At 49.3% G+C, this 19,518-nt stretch overlaps 1 protein-coding gene across 1 annotated transcript in view; it reads right to left on the bottom strand.

The window, feature by feature from the left end:
• Positions 1-19,518, bottom strand: part of lamc1 (laminin, gamma 1) — a 46,502-nt gene that overhangs the window by 15,588 nt on the left and 11,396 nt on the right. Inside the window, exons 2-3 of the mRNA XM_085140593.1 lie at positions 8,556-8,860; positions 3,016-3,146 (exon numbers count right to left, since the gene is read on the bottom strand). Coding sequence (XP_084996719.1) covers positions 3,016-3,146; positions 8,556-8,860 — 436 coding nt within the window. The remainder of the gene's footprint in view (positions 1-3,015; positions 3,147-8,555; positions 8,861-19,518) is intronic.

The following is a 19,518-nucleotide window of genomic DNA, read 5'->3' as shown; positions in this document are numbered from 1 at the left end:
TAAGCAACCTAACTAATAGGGTTGCAAACTCCCAGCAAAAAAAAAAAAAAATAGGGAACCACCTCCACCTCATGATGCTTAATCGATGTAATCAAATTTAATTTGATGCAGGGGGAAAATGCACAAAAATAAATTATTTTTCAAGAATAATTAAATAGATTCAACATCTTTCTTCAACAGAATTGCAGACTGCACAGATGGTATCTTCCCAAAGGAAAAAGCACTATAGCTTACTAGGGTATATTAGACTTAACAGTTACTATATACAGTAATGGACTTCTATATATTTTACACAAGATTAAAACTTTGGGTGTAAGAGTGAGATAATTATTTATTAAAAACTAGACATTTTAAATGAGAATAAGAAAGAAAAGTATGTCTTTGTGCCCCCTTTTCCCTGTTCATGCCCTATCGGCCCCCCTGGCTAAACTTTGCTAGATCCGCCCCTGCACAGTTACCAGCCGTCAGCTGCGTAGAAAAAGATCCTGGTGTAGAAAGTAATATTAAATAAATTCTAACAACAGCTTATCAAGCTTAAACGTGCTGCTGTTGTTCAGCCGCTGGTTTCCTCTTTCTGGTGAGAAGTGGGCCAAAAACAAACAAGAGAGACGGACTCGCGACAGAAAAGCCGATCAGCTGATCATTAGTTTCACAATTGAAGAAGCAGCAGGAGAGAGAGAGAGAGAGAGAGAGGCAGTCGCTCCAGGTACGGTTGTTAAACTTAACGTGGGAATGCTTTACAAACATTCAGAGATGAACTTACACACTTGCTTTACTTCTCTCTGGGAAAACTTCCTCATAGAGGAAATGCTGGTTTGCTAGCAAGGCTACAAATACACACAGCCGCTCTATCAGGTGATGCACGCTGCTGCTACGTGCTACGATTATGAGCCGAGTTACGCCTCGTAGCAAGTTTTGTGAGGTTCTTTTCTGATATTTAATGGATCGGATTACATTTTTTATTTCTCGCTGATATCCGATCCAGGAATTTGGGTCAGTATCGGACCGATACCGATACGTAATATCGGATCGGTCCATCTCTAGTGGAAACTGGCCGACATATCCTCAGCATAACCATGTATAATATCCACAACACTTAAAAACAGTTATACACACACAATAGGTAACATTATGTTGAAGCACAGTATGTATCACTCCGCGAGGCTCCGCCTACGATAGCCGTAATGCTCCAACAATCCATCAAGCGGTGCGGCTTCGTAGCTTAGCAACGTTGTACTGAAACATTTGACAGATGTTCGAGCGCCGTGCACATAAAATCGTTTCGAGGTCAGTAAACACAACCAGAGTTCATACATAAGGCACACGGGATTATAAGGGGCTCTGTCGACTTTCAGAAAGATCAAAGGATTGATTTTAAGTGTCGTATTTTCCAAACAACACGGTAATAACGACGGCCCGCTAGCATGCTCTACCAAAAATAGTGCTTTGTTGTGTATCTGACGGACGGAAGCTGAACCAGTTCCACCAGTGAAGCTGCAGCATTTTACAAACCAGTTCAGGTTCAATCGTAACTCAAGAGTTGGGAGTTCGTCTTGTAATCGGAAGGTTGGACAGTCAGTCGTTGTGTCCTTGGGCAAAACACTTCACCCGTTGCCTACTGGTGGTGGTCAGAGGGCCCGGTGGCGCCTCTGTCAGTGCGCCCCAGGGTGGCTGTGGCTACAATGTAGCTGCCATCACCAGTGTGTGAATGTGTGTAAAGCGCTTTACAAATACAGACCATTTACCATTTTCATCCGTTTCATTCAACGATCCACTTTCGCCCTTCTCATTCTCCGTCGCCGCCATGCTTTTTCCGCCATGTGCGTATGAAAACAAAGGCACTGCGCATGCGCGTTTTACCCATATTCTATCGCCATATTTCATTTTCTTGTCGTTGCCCAACATTATACGGTGTTACCGTGAATGGTTTGATCTGGCCCAGCCGTAGTGGAACCGTTCTGATGGGAAATCTGATAAATCTAGATTTGGTTCAGGGAGGAGGTCGGGACAGAGGTCCTTCTGTGCAACATGGTGGAGGCTCCATCATGGTTGGAGCAGATTTCAGCTCGTGGGATCAGCCTGACGGAGAAGAGCTCCCAATGATACGTAAAGGGTGAAGGAGGTCACACCAAAGATTCACTCACGAGCCCGTTAAACTCAATAAATAAATCGCTGCGCCTGCTTCACATTTTCACAGCAAACTATAAAGATCTTCGTCTGTGTGGCTGTCCTGGGTTTACACAGAAAGCTTCCTGGTAACACATCATTCACAAGACGTCATAAAACAGAAAGATTGCTGGAGGTTCAGTCGAACCCGAGCAGGCACGGCGGGAGAAGCATGAAAGAAATCCTGAACATCACACAAGCTGGATTTAAACCCTTTGCTCCCTCCCGGCCAAAACGTGAGCAAACGGAAAAACTGCAGGTGATCTTCTGTCCAATGAGCAGCGAGCTTCAGAAAGTCTCTACCTGCTTCAAGCTGCACGAGTTCAAGGAGTTCAAGGAGTTCAAAGGAGTGTTCATGAGCTGTTTGCATGAATGAGTCACAGATTTGCACAATGAGAAGTGTTGATATAACAAAGTGCAGATAAATGTGACCACAGAGCTGCCAGCTGAGCTCAGGTGAAGGTGCAGCAGGAAAATCTCCTCCTGGGACAAGTAAAGGTTAAATCCTCCAGGTGCTCGGCTCGGGAATCGCCCCTTTTCTTCCATCCGTCACGGCTGTCGGACCGCCTCATTCCGGTTTCCCTATAATCTGGCCCTGCCGGCTAGGAATTCCAGGAATGCTGGTGGTGTAAGGGAAATGCGCTCCACATTCAAGCAGATTATGGCTGCAGAGTCGTGCTGCGTGTAACACTCGAGTAACGCCTGTCGAAAACTAATTCTAGCGTGGATCACAAGGAAGCGGACCCACAGTGACACAGCGGGACCTGACCACAGAGCGCCGCCGCCACCGGACTCGACTGCGACGTGAGCAGCTGACAAACAGGACTTGCAGGGAATCTGAGGCTTTACCTTCCTCCCACGGCGAAGTCAGAGATGGCGTAGTAGTAGGACTTGAGGACCTTGGGGTCATTGAAGACCTCGTCTCCGAATGTGTTGAGCCGGTTCAGCGTCACTCTGATGTCGGTGGCCGTCACCCAGTCCTGCAACAGACACAACATGGAGGCTGCGTTAGACACACAAACAGGAGCATCACCTGCCCGACAGCACCTGCAGGACGAACGGAGCATGCTCAAACACCTGACCATGCTCTGATGTCCTGATTGGCTTCACACTTAGACTACCGTCAACATTCAGCCGCTGCTCGCCAACGAAGACGCCGACAACAAAGTCTTTATGATCCAACGACTAAAGAAACATTTAAAACTTTATTTTTCTCCCGTTTATCCAAACAGCTGGAACGATGTCACTGCTGGATGATCCTCAGCGTGGACGCAGTGATGAGTGACGCAGAGTGATTTAAGATCACAGTGACCTCAACCAGTAATCTGATTACTTAAATTAAACTCAAAGCAGACGCAGGCGTGTGAAACATCCTGGTTTTTGTAATCTGCAAACAGAGACGTGGTTTCAGTTCCAGCTGTGGGAAAAGCAGTGACGCAGACACCAGCCCTCACACTGTGACATTTCCACAGAAATGAATTTATTTTCTTGGCCTTACGATACGAGATCCAGATGGAGGGAATTACTCAGGACACCTGTTGGGTCTCAGAGGATAAAGAAAGTTACTCAACATCCCGCCTCGTGGGAAAGCCAGCGATGGCTCCGTTCAGCAGGAAGCTCGTCAGGCCCGAAGCTGAAGACGGAGCGGCAGCTCGACGGGAAAGTGGATAGAAGCGAGCTGGCCCGCCGTCAGACCTGCTCCGTGTTTGTCTGCCCACTCAGGAAAACTGTGACTTCGCACATGCCTGTTAAATGCTCGGACAAGTGCTGGGAATGTGGAACAGCCTGCGACTCACAGGCTCTGAAACAGGAAGTTTACCTGTCCTGAGGTAACCCTGTGACGACCCTCACAGGAAACAAGTGGAGCATAACGCCTTGAAAGCACCGAGCACGACCGCTCGACGGTTAAATGTTGATGTAACCGTGTCACACATGTAGCCAACCGGCACTGAAACATCAGGTTACTGGATTCATTCCCAACATGAGCAACACAAATAATCGACAGCCAGTTCCTGAAACATGAAGCTCTGCTTTATTATTATAGAGGATACTCCATGATCAGAGGCTCCACAGACTCGGCGTTCCAGCACTCTTGGTTTTCAGAGCCAGATTTCTCCTTCACTGGCTCCCTGTTCAATCCAGAAATCCTGCTCCTGATCTACAAGGTCTTAAATAATCAGGCCCCTCTTCTGTGGACCAGGTGACCCTGAATCCTCCCTTAGTTATGCTGCAATAGGTGTAGGCTGCTGGGGGATTCCCATGATGCACTGGGTGTTTCTTCTTCACTCACTATGTGTTAACAGACCTCTCTGCATTGAATCATATCTGTTATTAACCTCTGTCTCTCTTCCACAGCATGTCTTTATCCTGTCTTCCTTCTCTCACCCCAACCAATCACAGCAGATGGCCCCGCCCCTCCCTGAGCCTGGTTCTGTCTGAGGTTTCTTCCTGTTAAAAGGGAGTTTTTCCTTCCCACTGTCACCAAAGTGCTGCTCATAGGGGGTCATATGATTGTTGGGTTTTTCTCTGTATTCTCTGTATTACTGTAGGGTCGACCTGACAATATAAAGCACATTGAGGACGGTTGTTGTGATTTTGTGCTGTATAAATAAAATTGAATCTAAATAAATTGACTAGAGGCCACGCCCCTAATAATGCAAACTAATCTAGGCGAGTTATAAATAAATCTCCAAAAGTTGATTCTGTTCATCTGGACGTAGCGTTTTCTGGGAGAAACGTTTCATCATCATCCAAGTGACGTCTTCAGTCTCAGCTGACTGCAGGATTCCCCAATTATGCAAATGTCCTGTTTATAAGATTGAAACCTGCAGTCAGCTGAGACTGAAGACGTCACTTGGATGAGTGACGAAATGTTTCTCCCAGAAAACGCTACGTCCAGATGAACAGAATCAACTTTTGGAGATTTATTTTCCTGGATGATTGAGATGCATCAAAACGTTATAAAGTAGTGCTGGAGCCTCCAGTGGACGTTACAGGAACTGCAGGTTTCTCACTTCCATGATGGCATCCTGACACCAAACGCTGCTCTGTGAGGAAATACTGGCCAATAAAGTCACAGCTACACTGTGTTTCCTCTTTCCAAACCCTCCACATGTGCATTACTAAGTTGGTCCCACAGTCCACCTTCATCCAGCCACAGAACGTCTAAAATGCTCAGAGAAAGACGGCGTTTATGCAGAGTTAGCTGCCATGTGACTCTGTTGTTGGTGGAGTGATGCATATCAGCTGATTAGGAAGCTGTAAACTCATTTAAACGCTGATAAAACATCCAGTTCATTTTTTTATTGGTAACATTTTCAGTGTAACCTTTGACCATGTTTGAGTTCAGGCAGTCTGCCCCATCACATGACCTGTGATCAGCCGAAGCTTTCTGGAAAAGCATTTTCACAGCTTGTCGTTTCCTCCCTTGCTTCCTTCGAGCCTCGTACTTCCTCTCCGTGTAAATGAACAGATTTAGCTCTGCAGCTCAGCTCTAAACTTCCTTATTTGTCTCGCTGGCATCGAGCTATTTATACCAAAGCCAGGATCTTTTTGGAGGCGGCGGCCCGCCGGAGGCGTCAGACGGCTGTTAGTCGCTCTGTGACATTCCTGCCGTCTGTCATCTCTGAGCGGGAAATAACCAGCAGCTGAGAGCGTCCACCTCAGCGGGCAGATGATCAACCATCACGCCATTAAACACAGCCGAGAGCTGCTGGCACAAGTGTTCACAAGTTTCACCTCTAACTGTTTCTGAGCGAGCAGAGAAATCCAACATCCCTGAGACGATTCCTCCCTGCTGGACCATCCTCACCGAGGACTGTGGCCTTAGACGTCCACAGGATCTTTATCACATTTAGATCATTTTATTCTTTCCTGTTAAAGTTAGCTAACATGCTAATGTGGCTGATGGCGATGTCACGCTCCAGCTTTCTTTTCCTACGGTGGCCCCGAGGCGAGAAAGCCCCTCAAAAAACAGACAAACACAACATTTTGGAAAAGATAACAAAAAAAGAAAAACAAACGCTCCAACATTCCCGGGAACACCGCAGACAGAAACGAGACATGGCAGATGAAGGAAAAGGAACAGTTTTTTATTTTTGAAATTAAGTGAACCAGACTTCCTGTTAGCTTGCTGATGTCATTTCCTGTCTGAGCTGTGTCCTTCGTTTCAAACAGACTGAGCTCAAAGGGTCTGAGCGCTCTGCTCGTTTACGGGGTTTTTAACCGATGTTTGGCTGAAACGAGCCAGCAGAGGGCGCCACCTCCAGTTACAGGCACAGTGACGGTCTGTTTCCACGCTTTTAGGCGTGCGCTACACCCGGAGCTACAACCGTTAATGTTGCGTTGTGGCCCCAGCAGGCTCGCTGTTCCTGAGTTACGCATTCAGGATGCAGGTACGTCTGCAGCTGATGTCAGTCGACTAAGACGAGTCGGATCTTTCGCTGCACGTGAAAACGTCCCGGACGCTCACAACGCATCTGGACAAAATCCCAGCAGCACTTTCAGGACACCTCTGGGAATTTCCCCCTCTTGGGCTCGAGGAAGAACGGATTAAAATTTCTGTGGAGCAGTTTTAATGTGAAGACTTGACAGACGAAACAGCTGACGCTGGACGTTTATTCCACCTCTACAATAATCATTGGTCGCGTCTCCGCTCGCTCTCATTCGCCTCCTGACAGGCTGTTTGTTTCCAGGCTGCATGTTTGTGATTCCCGGAGGACTTCCTAAAACCGAGCAGCATTCTTCCTTCGAGAAAACACATCCCGGGCGAGGCCTCCTCGCTGGCACGGAGCTGCAGTTGATTGATGGCAAACAAATGTTCGCTACAGTTCAGACAGCGGCGATTTGGAGACTAGGCTGCTCCGGCTTCCTGGACGGGACGGCGTGAGGATCTGCAGCTGCTGGACGGGCCGGATGCATTTATGCCGCATGAATGTCGGAGATGGGAGAAGAAGCGGCCTTTAAAACGGTCAGCAGATAACCGGACCAGCTGCTCTTTTTAGCGAGCCAATCGACACCTGAACCTCCGTCGGGTTTACTTATCTGAGGCGAAGGCGGAGAGCGGAACAGCAGATTTGTACTTTGAATTCCTCGGATCATACATTTCCTGAGTTAATCACCAGCACACAGATGATGTCAGGTCATGGCTGCGCTCCACCAGGTCCTCTGTGGTTTATCATCAGCTGACTCTTCTCAACGTTCAGTCTTTGTTTTAATATCGTCTTTAAAATCAAACTTAAATAAATCAAATGTTCGAAAATAAGAAAAGACTGAAAAATAACACGAAAGAGTTTCAGAGTTCGTGGAAAACTGATGACGGTTCAGAAACGAGCTGCGTCAGATCCTGAAACTATGATCCGTCCTTAAAAACGATCTCCATGCATGAAGATCTGATCTCCAGCTTGTCCCGGAGACCTGCAGCAGCTGTGAGGAACCGTCTGCAGACTTCAGCAAAGTGCACGAAACGCTCCGTCCATCCATCAGGACCTTCTGTCACTCGCTGTTTTCAGAATAAATACTTACGCACGTCCTCCTTTAATAATAACGTGAGTCACTGATGCCACAGAGGAACATCGTGTGAGTCTCTCCCACTGCATCGTTTGTGTTTCTGACTGTGGGGAAACTCTCAGTGTTCCTCTGGTTACTGATAAAACCTATAAACTGTATTTAGTGTGTGTGTGTGTGTGTGTGTGTGTGTGTGTGTGTGTTTGTGTGTCAGAGTAACCTTACAAAACAAAAACTGAGGCGAGAGGAATGAACACAGACTCTGCTTCCTGCTCATGAAGCAATCGCAAACGCGCTGACGGGCGACGAGGAGAGCGCTCCAGCTGCCGGGCGCTCGGGCCAAACTGAGCTGGGAAATCCGGGGGCGTCGCCTGGAAGCGGGTCGCAGCGCAGGCAGCGCTGCTCGAGAACTTGTGTCTGCAGAACGAGGGAACACTCGGCTATAAAAACATTACAGATGCTGATGTTTGAAACGTTCCCTTCATTCTGGGAATATTTCATCAGTTTCAGGAACAAATCGAATATTGAAAAGAATCTTTGATGATGACGGAGAGTTTGTTTAGAGGAAAGCAGCGATCTGGTCTCATGTGAGCTGCTGCTCTTCCTCAAACTAAACCTCCCTGTGCCCAGATGTGCGGCGTAACCTCCGGCTCGTTCTGTGAGGGGAGGAGTCACGATGAGGAAATGTTGTCCCAGGTGGCGTCACGCGCACGCCTTCATCCGTAGCTACTGAGGCTCAAACAGTGTCCTTGTTTTATTTCTAAATAAGAACTTTATGAAGAACAGAAGAAACTTTAAAAGGGTTAAAGGTCAAATTTGTGCCTCAACATGATTCCTGTAAAATTCTCGTCACTTTTCTGTGGAGCTGATATCGTTTCGCTCACCTGCAGGACGGGGCTGTTGTCGAAGTTGTAGGCGCTGGGTCGTCCCTCCAGCGTGGAGAAGGCCACGTTTCCTCCGGTGAGCGGCGAGATGTCGCTGAACTCGTCGGTGCAGAGCGCCTGCTGCTCGTCCTGGCCCGTGCGGATGAAGCCGCGGTTCGCTTTGTGGTAGGTCTTCTCGCAGGAGCTGCTGTAGTACTGGTACGGCACCCACGGGCTGCCATCGCTGGTCCGCTTGTAGATGGCGAAGCTCTCCGGCCGGCTGGTGTGGAACTTGAGGCGGACGTAGGTGATGTCGAAGGCCTTACCTGCAGAGAGAGGGAGGAGCGTTAGGTTAGAGTCAGTTTGTGTGACAGATGGGAGGAGACTAAAAACCTGCAGAATGACAGAAGCTGAGAGTCGGACGAGCTGCAGGGCGGAGCTTAAGCCACGCACAGCACAGCTGGATGCAGCTGTGCCTCCACCCTGACTGTAACCTGAGGATCTCTGCGGAGCATCGTGTCTCTGCAGGACTGCTTCCTGACGCCCACTCGGGCCCTGTCGGGGGGGGGGGGGGGGGAATCTCGGGCGATTTGGGAAATGCTGAGCAGGAATGTGAAGCAAGTTCTTCCTCTGACTGCGACACTCGGGGCTGCGGACGCTCTCCGCATATTTGGCGAGTCTGAGCAGGTCGGCCTGAACGCTCCAGCAGCCGTCAGTCAGCGAGCAAAGGAAGGCCGGCGTGTTTGAGCCGTGCGGCGGGGGGTACGGCTGTTTGCTCAGCCAAAGAATCTGCTCTGTAAACAGCGCTGACGGGGCCCCGGCCTGCGGGGGCCCCTCTGTGTCAACGGCAAATAAAGGTGAAGCTGCTGATAGGAGCGAAGCGCACAAAGAGCTGCAGTTTATTACAGGAAACAATGAAGCAACAGCAAACACGCCGCCGGCGTCCTCCCCGTGTGTGCGCGACGCTCCGAGGACCACACCGAGTTTATGAGCGAAGGCTAACAGCGAGGGCGGAGGCCCGTTTACTGCTCGCAATCAGAGCCTCGGCGCACGTCACCGCTGAGGTTTCATTTTCTGTATTACCGGCCGTTCACACAGCGCTGCGAACGCAGGCGGCCAATCAGAGGTCAGGCTGAAGGTTTTAAATGTCACGCAGCGCCGACCCTGAAGCGCCGGATCAGGGACGCATCAGCACAAACTGCTACTGCGCTGCTTTCATCTTCACAAACACGCTCGCTTTTCACCGCAAACCAAACTCGGCGTGAAACAAACAGAAGCAGATGTTTTTATTTCCTGATGTGACCGATGATTGAAACCAGCTGCCTCTCAGGGTCGGCGTGCACGGCCGTGAACCTGCTCGCCACAGCAGATCCAGGACCAACCGTCACGCAGAGCCGCTGAGTGTCAAAATAAAAGCATGGACACTGGCCATTGGTTAGCCAAACGTGGGTGGAGGTGTTTTCTTAGAAGAATGAAAACCAAACATGAAGATTAAATGAAATGTGTGTCACTGCGTTCCCAAAGCGTCGGCCTTGTGAGGCTGTTTACAGTAATCGAGTTTGAAGTATCCTTCAAACATTCATGATTACATATTTACAGAGTCATGAAACAAAAGCTGTTCCCATCACAGGTGGGAAAACGGCTCAGACGCAGAGATGGAGCAACAAGATCAGACAAAAGGAAGGAGAGGTGACGTTTGCCTCAGGTGGACAGAGGTCTGAACACCAACCGTGCTGCTTTTATGTAGCCTCCCCAGAACGAGATCACAGATCACAGCAGCGGCTTTCATGAGAAATGAAAAGGAAGCTCCGTCATGGTTTCCCACACATTCCTCCACAGCCGGACACAAACTGGAACAAACTGGGCTGAGTGAAGTTCACCAGTTTCAGAATAAAAAGCCGTTTCATTCAGATCTGACGGCGAACACGTGGGACCTGCAAACATCCCGCGGAGCCTCGCCGGCCTCGGATCAAAGCTTTATGAAGAGGCGTCAGAGAAGACGATGAAGAGACGTCGGTGACATCTCTACAGAAACACGCCTCCGCATCCTCACGGACGGGACAAAAGCGTCTGTTGTCGCAGCAATCGGGAGGCAAACAAAGTCCAGGTGGCTGCTGGGACAGGAGGCCGGAGGGGCCCGCAGGAAGTGACGCTGCAGACAGACGACAAAGCGCCGTCCTGAGAACACAAAGAGGAAGCCACACAGACTGGAAAAACAAACGAGGATGAACCCGAGCTCCTGCTGACGAGGAGCCATCTTCGTGCTGTCACCATCTTTCATTGTTTCCCAGCATGCAGAGAAAAGTTGATGAACTCTGAAAGACGTGGCTCTGTGAGAGCAGGTGGAGCCTTCCAGCAGAATAAACCCTCATAAATCTGAGATGATTCAGGTTTTATGGAGATGAATTGCAGGGAGTTAACAGGAGCTACAGAGGTGAAGGGTCAACAGCCTCGCCGGCAGCTGGACGACGTGTCCGATTCACATATTTGACATTTTTATTCTCGTCCTTCTACCTAAATCACAGAAGAGGTCAGCCATCCTTAAAATGACTACGAGCGCTTAGCTACAGCGCCTGAGCGCGCTGGTTGAGCGAATCAAACATACCCCTCACCCAGGAGAGCCGGGCGCACCAAAGCTCCTTCACCCCAGGGATCGCTTTATTGTCAGAGTTTTAAAAATGTATTTTTATTAAAAGAAAACTAAACATACATCAAGTAAATCAGATTATCGTCCTCTGCACAGTCACAGGCCTCCAGAAACTCGGTCTGTTACCGCGGTAACCTCACAGCAGGTCACATGATGTCATTAAAAAGGCCCCAAAAACCTCCAACAGCTCCAGTTAGCTGCAGTGAAGCTAGCAGACAGCTAGCCGCCTGTGTCGCCATCCACCTGTCAGTCAAAGAGGCCACGCCCCTAACAATGTATAACAACTACAACCTGAGCTGTAAACACGTAACATGGGAGTTCATGGAGACGGTCCAATTAAATTTCCTCCCATGACATCACCGCATTCTTCTCCAGGGAAACGAACAATGGCCGCTTTGACTTTTGGACGTGTGGGCACCGCCGAGCTTCGAACTCGCGCTGATGATTCCGGGCAGCAGGTACCGCGCAGGAGAAAGGTCGAAGGTCGCACTGAGCGCGCTTCTCTCTATTTACATCCACTCCAGTAATCTGATTATTGTCAGCTCAGGCGTGAACGCAGCGGGCTGAGGACCACTGCAGACTTTCAGTGTTTAGAAACCAACACGTGAAAATGTTTTAAATGCCGAATTCAGCCGAAGAACCTAAAACATGGAGTCAGATCATTATGAGTGGGTTTAAACACAGCTGCTCTCGCTGCGGGGGAAGCATCACCAAATCAGCTGATTTTAAAAGGGAGTTTGGTGCCTTTAAGAGGATAAAGCTGCCATTCCAGGGCTGCAGGGTTGTAAAAAAGGATTTAAAGTGATAACAAACAAGATGAGGCAATGGGAAACAAAGAGGACCAAACTTTGTTACGAACCAGACGATTAATCAATGAAAGGCTTCTCGGTCTGTTACCGCAGTAACCTCACAGCAGGTCACATGATGTCATTAAAAAGGCCCCAAAAACCTCCAACAGCTCCAGTTAGCTGCAGTGAAGCTAGCAGACAGCTAGCCGCCTGTGTTGCCATCCACCTGTCAGTCAAAGAGGCCACGCCCCTAACGATGTATAACAACTACAACCAGAGCTGTAAACACATTAACATGGGAGTTCATGGGGACTGACTCAGCGGAGCCCCGGTGGACATTAGTGGAACTGCAGTTTCTGACTCGCACACATTAAAGTGAATGTTTTTCCTCGATTTGAAAATGTGAGATTTGATTTTTGTACTGCTTTATTTTTTATTTATTATCTATTATTATTTATTTTATTTCTGATTTATTTCTCATCAGCAAAGCCAAGTATTCTATGATCTAACACGGTGACCTGGAATAAACCAGCTGAGATCATTTTTACACGTTAAGCCTCCTAAAAGTGTAAAAAGTGAGTAAAAGAGGAGCTTTTGTCCTCTCATACTGTAAACAGGAAACAGCGCTTTAATAAAGGCCGGATTAAAAAACAGTGAACTCAACCTTTAAGCCAAATTCACTATAGAAGCTTTTGTCTGCCCCTCCTCGGAGCCTCTGAGGATTTAAGCTGCCGTTAAGACGCTGCTGCAGCAAAGCCGCCGCAGAGAAACAAACGCAGACATCGTCAATTAGCTGGTTTTGCTTTAAGCGGCGCTAACCCGCCTTTTGTGGCGCGCTGACCCTGCCAGAGTCTCCTCGGGGGGCCTCGGAGTCACGTCCCAACATGAAAAGAGCCTCCAGTCGTTCTGGAGAAGCAGCTTTTCTTTCCGAGGGACCGGTGGGGGTGACGGGGGGTGACACGGCAGGAATGCGTTTCCGCTGGGCAGAGCGACGCCGGACGGAGGGACGGACGGAGGAAGAAAGAGACCACAGAAACTCAAAGACGGAGAGGGGGCAGAGGGGGCTGCTGGGAGTTTTTCCTGCCCTGATATGGAAGACACGATGACTCAGTGAGCAGAAATGCAAACGAGCACGAGGGAGGACGAGCTCTGCTGAAGTGCCAGCGAGCAACGTAACGACCGACAGCTTCCGCAGCTGCACGTGACCTCTGACCTCTGGCCTGAATCTCCCAGTCTAAGCCTGGAGACCAAGCCATTAAAAAGGCCCCAAAAACCTCCAACAGCTCCAGTTAGCTGCAGTGAAGCTAGCAGACAGTTAGCCGCCTGTGTCGCCATCCACCTGTCAGTCAAAGAGGCCACACCCCTAACAATGTAGACACGCCGTACGGAGGAAGAAAGAGACCACAGAAACTCGAAGACTTCCGTAGCTGCACGTGACCTCTGACCTCTGGCCTGAATCTCCCAGTCTAAGCCTGGAGTCCAAGTTTGGATCAGAAGCAACAAACTTATCAGAACTTTAGCTGGAAAAACTCAAATGTACGGAGGCCCAGAGAGGCCACGATCACAGCAAACAGGCCGCCGCTGCGACTCACTGATCTGTTACTCTGTCTTATTGCAGCCTCGCTCCCTGCAGCTCTCATCAACTGAGCATGTGCGTGTGTTCGGCTCCCCGCGGCACGTCTGCGTCACGCCACTCTGCAAGCGGAGGATCAGGTCGGAGATCGAAGAGGAATTCGTTTGGGAAATGCTTCCAAAAATATGAGAAGGGTGACGCAAACTGCCCGTAACCAGCGTCTGAATAAACCGGAGAGATGAATCAGAGCTTTTATTTTGGTAACTGTGGACACAGGTGCGTTTGGTCATAAAGCTCAGTCTCTTATAAAGGAGGCTTTATTTCAGAGGCAGATGTTCTCCGTCCACAGAGGACGGCGTTTAACGAGGAAGACGTCCTTCTGGAGGACAGACGAGGCAGGGGGAGGAAGACGCTGCAGTCGGCTCGCTCAGGCCAGACCTGAAAATAACGAGCCGTCCTCCAACGTGTTTGAGATGCAGCTGTTTCCTGTGACACACTCAAACCTGATGAACCCACATGGAAACAAGCAAAGACTGTAAAGAATCACGGACAAATAACCGGGCACGCCGGCCTCGCTCCGAGCCGCCGTCACACGTCCGCCTGGCTGAAGAAGAAAACCAGGATCAGGAGACGTTTTGTGGCTCGAGGCCGTTTTTTCTCTCGTGGATTCCTGACATCGCTGCTCCAAACGTATCCGAGCCTCGGGGTCGGCCTGGAGGGGCACGCCCCAGCACGCTGTGCGGCCCGGTGACATCATCGCATTTTTCTCAGAGCTGTGACATTTTCCTCACAGTAAAAATGATTTCTGCTGTCACATTTCACAGCTGCTCTTTGAGAACATTCATTCTTGGCAGTTTTGATTTGGATAAAAACTTTTCTCTTTGCATTAAAACACATTTTGAGAGAAACCAGCACGCTGCTCTTGGTTTGTTCAAGTACTCCGAGGTAACGAAATGACAGAAAAGGAAAAGGTGACAAATCTCAGAGCATGCGTGACTCTGATGAAGGCTAACAGCTTCACTGTGTCGCTCGCTTCTGCAGCGACACAGTGCAAACATGGCCGACTTCAAACTCCGTGTTTTATAGTGTAAATTCCACTAAACTGGGGGCTGAGCTCCTTTAAAACATTTCTTGGATGTTTGGGAGCTCTGGAAACTTCCCGGGCTCGTCCTGAGGGCTGGGAGGGGGTTACAGTTGTTGTGAAGGGGGGGGGGGGGGGGGACGCCTCAGCTCACAGCACGCTCCAATTAAATTTCCTCCCATGACATCACCGCATTCTTCTCCAGGGAAACGAACAATGGCCGCTTTGACTTTTGGACGTGTGGGCACCGCCGAGCTTCGAACTCGCGCTGACGAGTCCGGGCAGCAGGTACCGCGCAGGAGAAAGGTCAAAGGTCGCACTGAGCGCGCTCTCTCTATTTACATCCACTCCAGTAATCTGATTATTGTCAGCTCAGGCGTGAACGCAGCGGGCTGAGGACCACTGCAGACTTTCAGTGTTTAGAAACCAACACGTGAAAATGTTTTAAAAGCCAAATTCAGCCGAAGAGCCTAAAACATGAAGTGAGATCATCATGAGTGGGTTTAAACACAGCTGCGCTCGCTGCGGGGGAAGCGTCACCAAATCAGCTGATTTTAAAAGGGAGTTTGGTGCCTTTAAGAGGATAAAGCTGCCATTCCAGGGCTGCAGGGTTGTAAAAGAGGATTTAAAGTGATAACAAACAAGATGAGGCAACGGGAAACAAAGAGGACCAAACTTTGTTACGAACCAGACGATTAATCAATGACCAAAATCAGCTGATCGATCGGCGATCGCTGCCGTGAAGCGTGTTTCACATTTACGTACAAAGATGAACTTTGACCCGGTCTCTGACTGAACAATGGAACTAAACGAACTTTCTTTAAAGACTAAACCCTGTCGAGAGCGGCGAGGATCCTCCAGCAAGCGTGCTCGTCTCCCAGCAGGTGCCGGGGTCAGAGGTCAGCGGGCTGAAGCCTCTCACAGATAAAAAGCACCATCAAATTGGACTGGACGTCTGTGAAGGGCTGCTGGGGATGACGCAGGAGGAGCAACGCGAGGAATGCAGCGGAGTTTAACCCTTTACGCCCCGCGGCGTTCCACGCTGGGTCCTCGTCTCCAAGGATACAGATACGAGAATCGGGTCACTGACTGCGGCCGCGACATGTGCAGCGCAGTTACACATTAATGTCCCGGTTAATCTCCAACCTGCTGTTGCCTTAAAGGAACAAACCTCACACAGTTCCAGACTTCATTCACTATCTGCTGAATTTATCTTTATTCGTAGATTTGTGTTTGCTTGGTTTGAGACGCCGTGACCTCTTCCTGCCTCCACGCACACGCTCGTACGTCCAAGTAGAAACAGCTGACTCGTATTAAAAGTTTCCTGAAAATGACAGAAGAGTGAAGAATGCAGAACACTGTGCAGATGTGTGATAAGTGTTATCTCTAAACGTGCAGAGAGTCAGAGGGGAGCCGGAGACGAGTCCGAGCCGCTATCAGCTTCATCTGTTTGATAAACAACCGCCGGCTGAGCGAGCGCTCCGATTGGCTGTGAGGAGATTAAAGAGGCAGGCTGGATGTCGAGGTGAGAATGCAGCTGAACGCTCCAACATAAACTGAGCCGAGCGTCTCGCTGTGACATCAGCACAGGTCACGATGGTCACGAGCAGGCAGAGAAGCCGTGACCTTCCTGTGGTAGTTTCGCAGCTGATCATGTGACCGAGCAGTGAAATTAAAGCTGTTCTTTATAATAAAAATGAAAGTCTCAGTTCTGAGCAGCACGGCGACGCTCACACGCTCCCCGGACGCTCCATAGCGTGTGTCGAGATGTTTCACTCTTTCTAACACGAGTAAGAGAATAACTGTAACATTTGTAAGAGTGAGTGACTCTGATCCAATAATCAAATCCAGGAAAAGTTCCTCCTGCTTCGTCTGAATCAGCCGATTGTGAAATAAACAGATTTTTATGAGCTGTGAAGTAAATCAGGTCATCTTGGAGCTTTTCAGGGCTGAAAAACACTGAAGCTGGAAACTGCAGTCACATCAGCTTTACACCCACACTCTCCTCGTCTCTCTTTGAGCTGCAGCCCGACACAGAGCAGCAGAGGCCTGGACGTTTCTAATGGAGAACACATCAAGTGCATTGTGGGTAAACTGTGAAAGCTCGTGTCGGCGTAGATTTAGAGCAGATGAAAATTCTCCTTTGAGCCTACATTTGGAAACCAGGCTGACCTTCTAGCTGTGAGACGCAGCTGCAGAATGACACCAACAAAGTCTGCAAAGGTCAGGATGGAAAAACTCCTCCCACATGTGTGTGTGTGCCTGTTTATACATCTTTGTGGGGACCAGCCGTCACTTGTGAGGACAAAAGAGACTCAGACTGTTACAGTTACCCTAAACACAACCATCTCTGAAGGGTTAGGGTGGGCGGCTCGGAGAAGCATGGATGGATGTCCTCACTAAGATATCAAAACGAGAGTGTGTGTGTGTGTGTGTGTGTGTGTGTGTCTCAGAGGGGGGATTTCCAATTAAGTGTTTGAGGGGGAGGGCAGCAGGAAGGGAGTGAAGGTGGGAGGCAATGATTGTTTTTAATGGCTGAGAAGAAGCCCTGTCATCATTCTGTAACGCGCTCTTAATGTGAAAAGACTCAAAATGACTGATGAGCACAAGTTTGATCCAGTTTTCTCTCATGAGTTCAGCTTGTCTGAAGAACAGATCAGTTTTCCTCCTTCAGATATCTTATATAGTATCGTTCTATCGCCCAGCTCTATGATGTAGTAAAAAGTGAGTTTTAAAATCTGAATTTAATCCTTAAAAGTTAAAAGTTCAGCATCAAACAGACGAGCTGCAACTTGTTTCTTTTCTCATTTCTCTCGTATTTCTTCTTTAAATGTGTAAAAACGATGTTTGAACAGGAACAATCAGCTCCTCTCAGGACGTCGTGAGAAACTCCCTCCACACCTTCAGCCTTTTCTCTCTTTACGAGCTCGGCCCCCCCCCCCCCCCCCCCCCCCCCCCCCCCGAGAGCCAGAAATAACCAGCAGATTCCCATCAGTGAAGAAGCTGTGATCTAATCAGAGGGCGCCCCTCCCCCTCCTCCACCACCTCCACCTCCCAACAGGAGGGTGTTGGGTGAGGATTTAGCAGCAGGACCACCAAAGAAGCGGGTGCCCCGCCCGGAGGTGTCACCACACCGGGACGTCAGGAACAAACAGCAGCGGCCCTCATTACCACGTCCCACCCCCAACACCACCCCCACCTACAGCACCACCAACAAGCCTGACAAAGAGTTCACAGCTGCAGGAGGCCAAACCTGACGTCAGAGTTTGGTGCCAAACACGGGGAGAGGATTAAAACCTGACGGGGTCCCGGGTATTTAACCTTCGTGAGGTCATCACCTTGCAGGTGATCCTGATCGTCCAATCCCACCGTCACGAGTGGTCAGGGTGGAAAGCGTTGACTCTGAGGAAGCCTTTCAGATGAGAAGAACCAAAACTCAACCACGACCTGAGAGCAGAGAGCCTGCAGAAACAAGCCACACCCACACAACCACTGAGAGAGACTGTGCTGATGTCCAGATTAAGATAAAGAAGGATTATTTTGAACTTTGTTCATGCAAAGCTGCTTCAGGAGAGCTCGGGAGTGAAAATCCCAGAGCTGGAAATGAGCAGCGAGACGCTGAACACGAAGACCATCGTGTGTTTAATCTAGTTTTAATAATGAAGACGAGAGGACGCGGAGACGTGATGTCACTGAGCTTCACTTTGAACCAGAGAAAATAAAACTGGATGTGAGAAGACTTCAGTTTCCACACAGCTGGCGCCTCTTCACCGAAGCGTTTTCATTTCATTTTATTGATGCACCAGTCTCGCTTCGCCAAACGCCGCCTCGCTCCTGTCAGGTTTATGGTGTCAGAGGAGAGCAGCTGGACGCGAAGCTCAAACACTCCAACGCTCGTCCGTGAGACTGATCGAGAACATCGTGTTCTGTCAGGAGAGCGCAGGGAGAGAAACATCTGGAAATGTGCTGCAGCTCTTCTTCAAATAAAAACCCACATCAGTCGAGACGTAAACAAGCGGAACAATGAGCGAATGAGCTCAGAGCGCCCGAGGACGCTCGGCTACTATCTGCTCATCTGAACAAAGGAGGGATTATTAAAAAAACTCATATCCTGCTGATTGTTGTGAGATCGTCTCTGAGAGCTGATCAAAGATTCAATTAAGCTTCAGCTCTGCCTGCGCAAACACGGAGCCTGGAAACAAAACCCGGGCCGCTGTTTACAGAAGACGCCGCCGAGGCCTCAGCGGGGACGCGTCAGAACAACAACACCGCAGGTCCTCAGACGCCCAGCAGCTGCACGGAAACGCGAGCCAGAGCGCCGGCTGTGCAGCGGCGTCACAACCAGGGCATGCCGCCATCAGTAAACTGTGCAAAATGTTCACATGGAGGAAACGCAGAACTTAAACAGTTTAAATGAGTTTTAATGTTTGACTTTGTAATGTTATAAATGTTTTCTTCAGCTGTGAGTGAAGATGAGACGCTGTAATCTAATCCGAGGAGATTACAGGTCCACGTGGTCACACCGAGGACGCCGAGGAGAAGATGACCAACTGTGTGCAATTCAATTAAATTTTATTTATATAGCGCCAAATCACAACAAAAGTCGCCTCAAGGCTTCATAGATACAGAGAAAACCCAACAATCATATGACCCCCTATGAGCAGCACTTTGGCGACAGTGGGAAGGAAAAACTCCCTTTTAACAGGAAGAAACCTCCGGCAGAACCAGGCTCAGGGAGGGGCGGGGCCAACTGCTGTGATTGGTTGGGGTGTGCACAGCTCGGTCCCACGTCAACATCCTGCGATATTAAATCACACTGATTGTTTTTTTGTGTTGGAATCATTTAAATCCACTTTTCACTTTTGGCCACGCCCACTGGCAACAGAGGTTTCCCA

Source organism: Neolamprologus multifasciatus, chromosome 18 (genome assembly GCF_963576455.1).
Source record: "Neolamprologus multifasciatus chromosome 18, fNeoMul1.2, whole genome shotgun sequence".
Taxonomy (NCBI): Eukaryota; Metazoa; Chordata; class Actinopteri; order Cichliformes; family Cichlidae; genus Neolamprologus; species Neolamprologus multifasciatus.
This window is presented reverse-complemented; position numbering and strand designations above follow the sequence as displayed.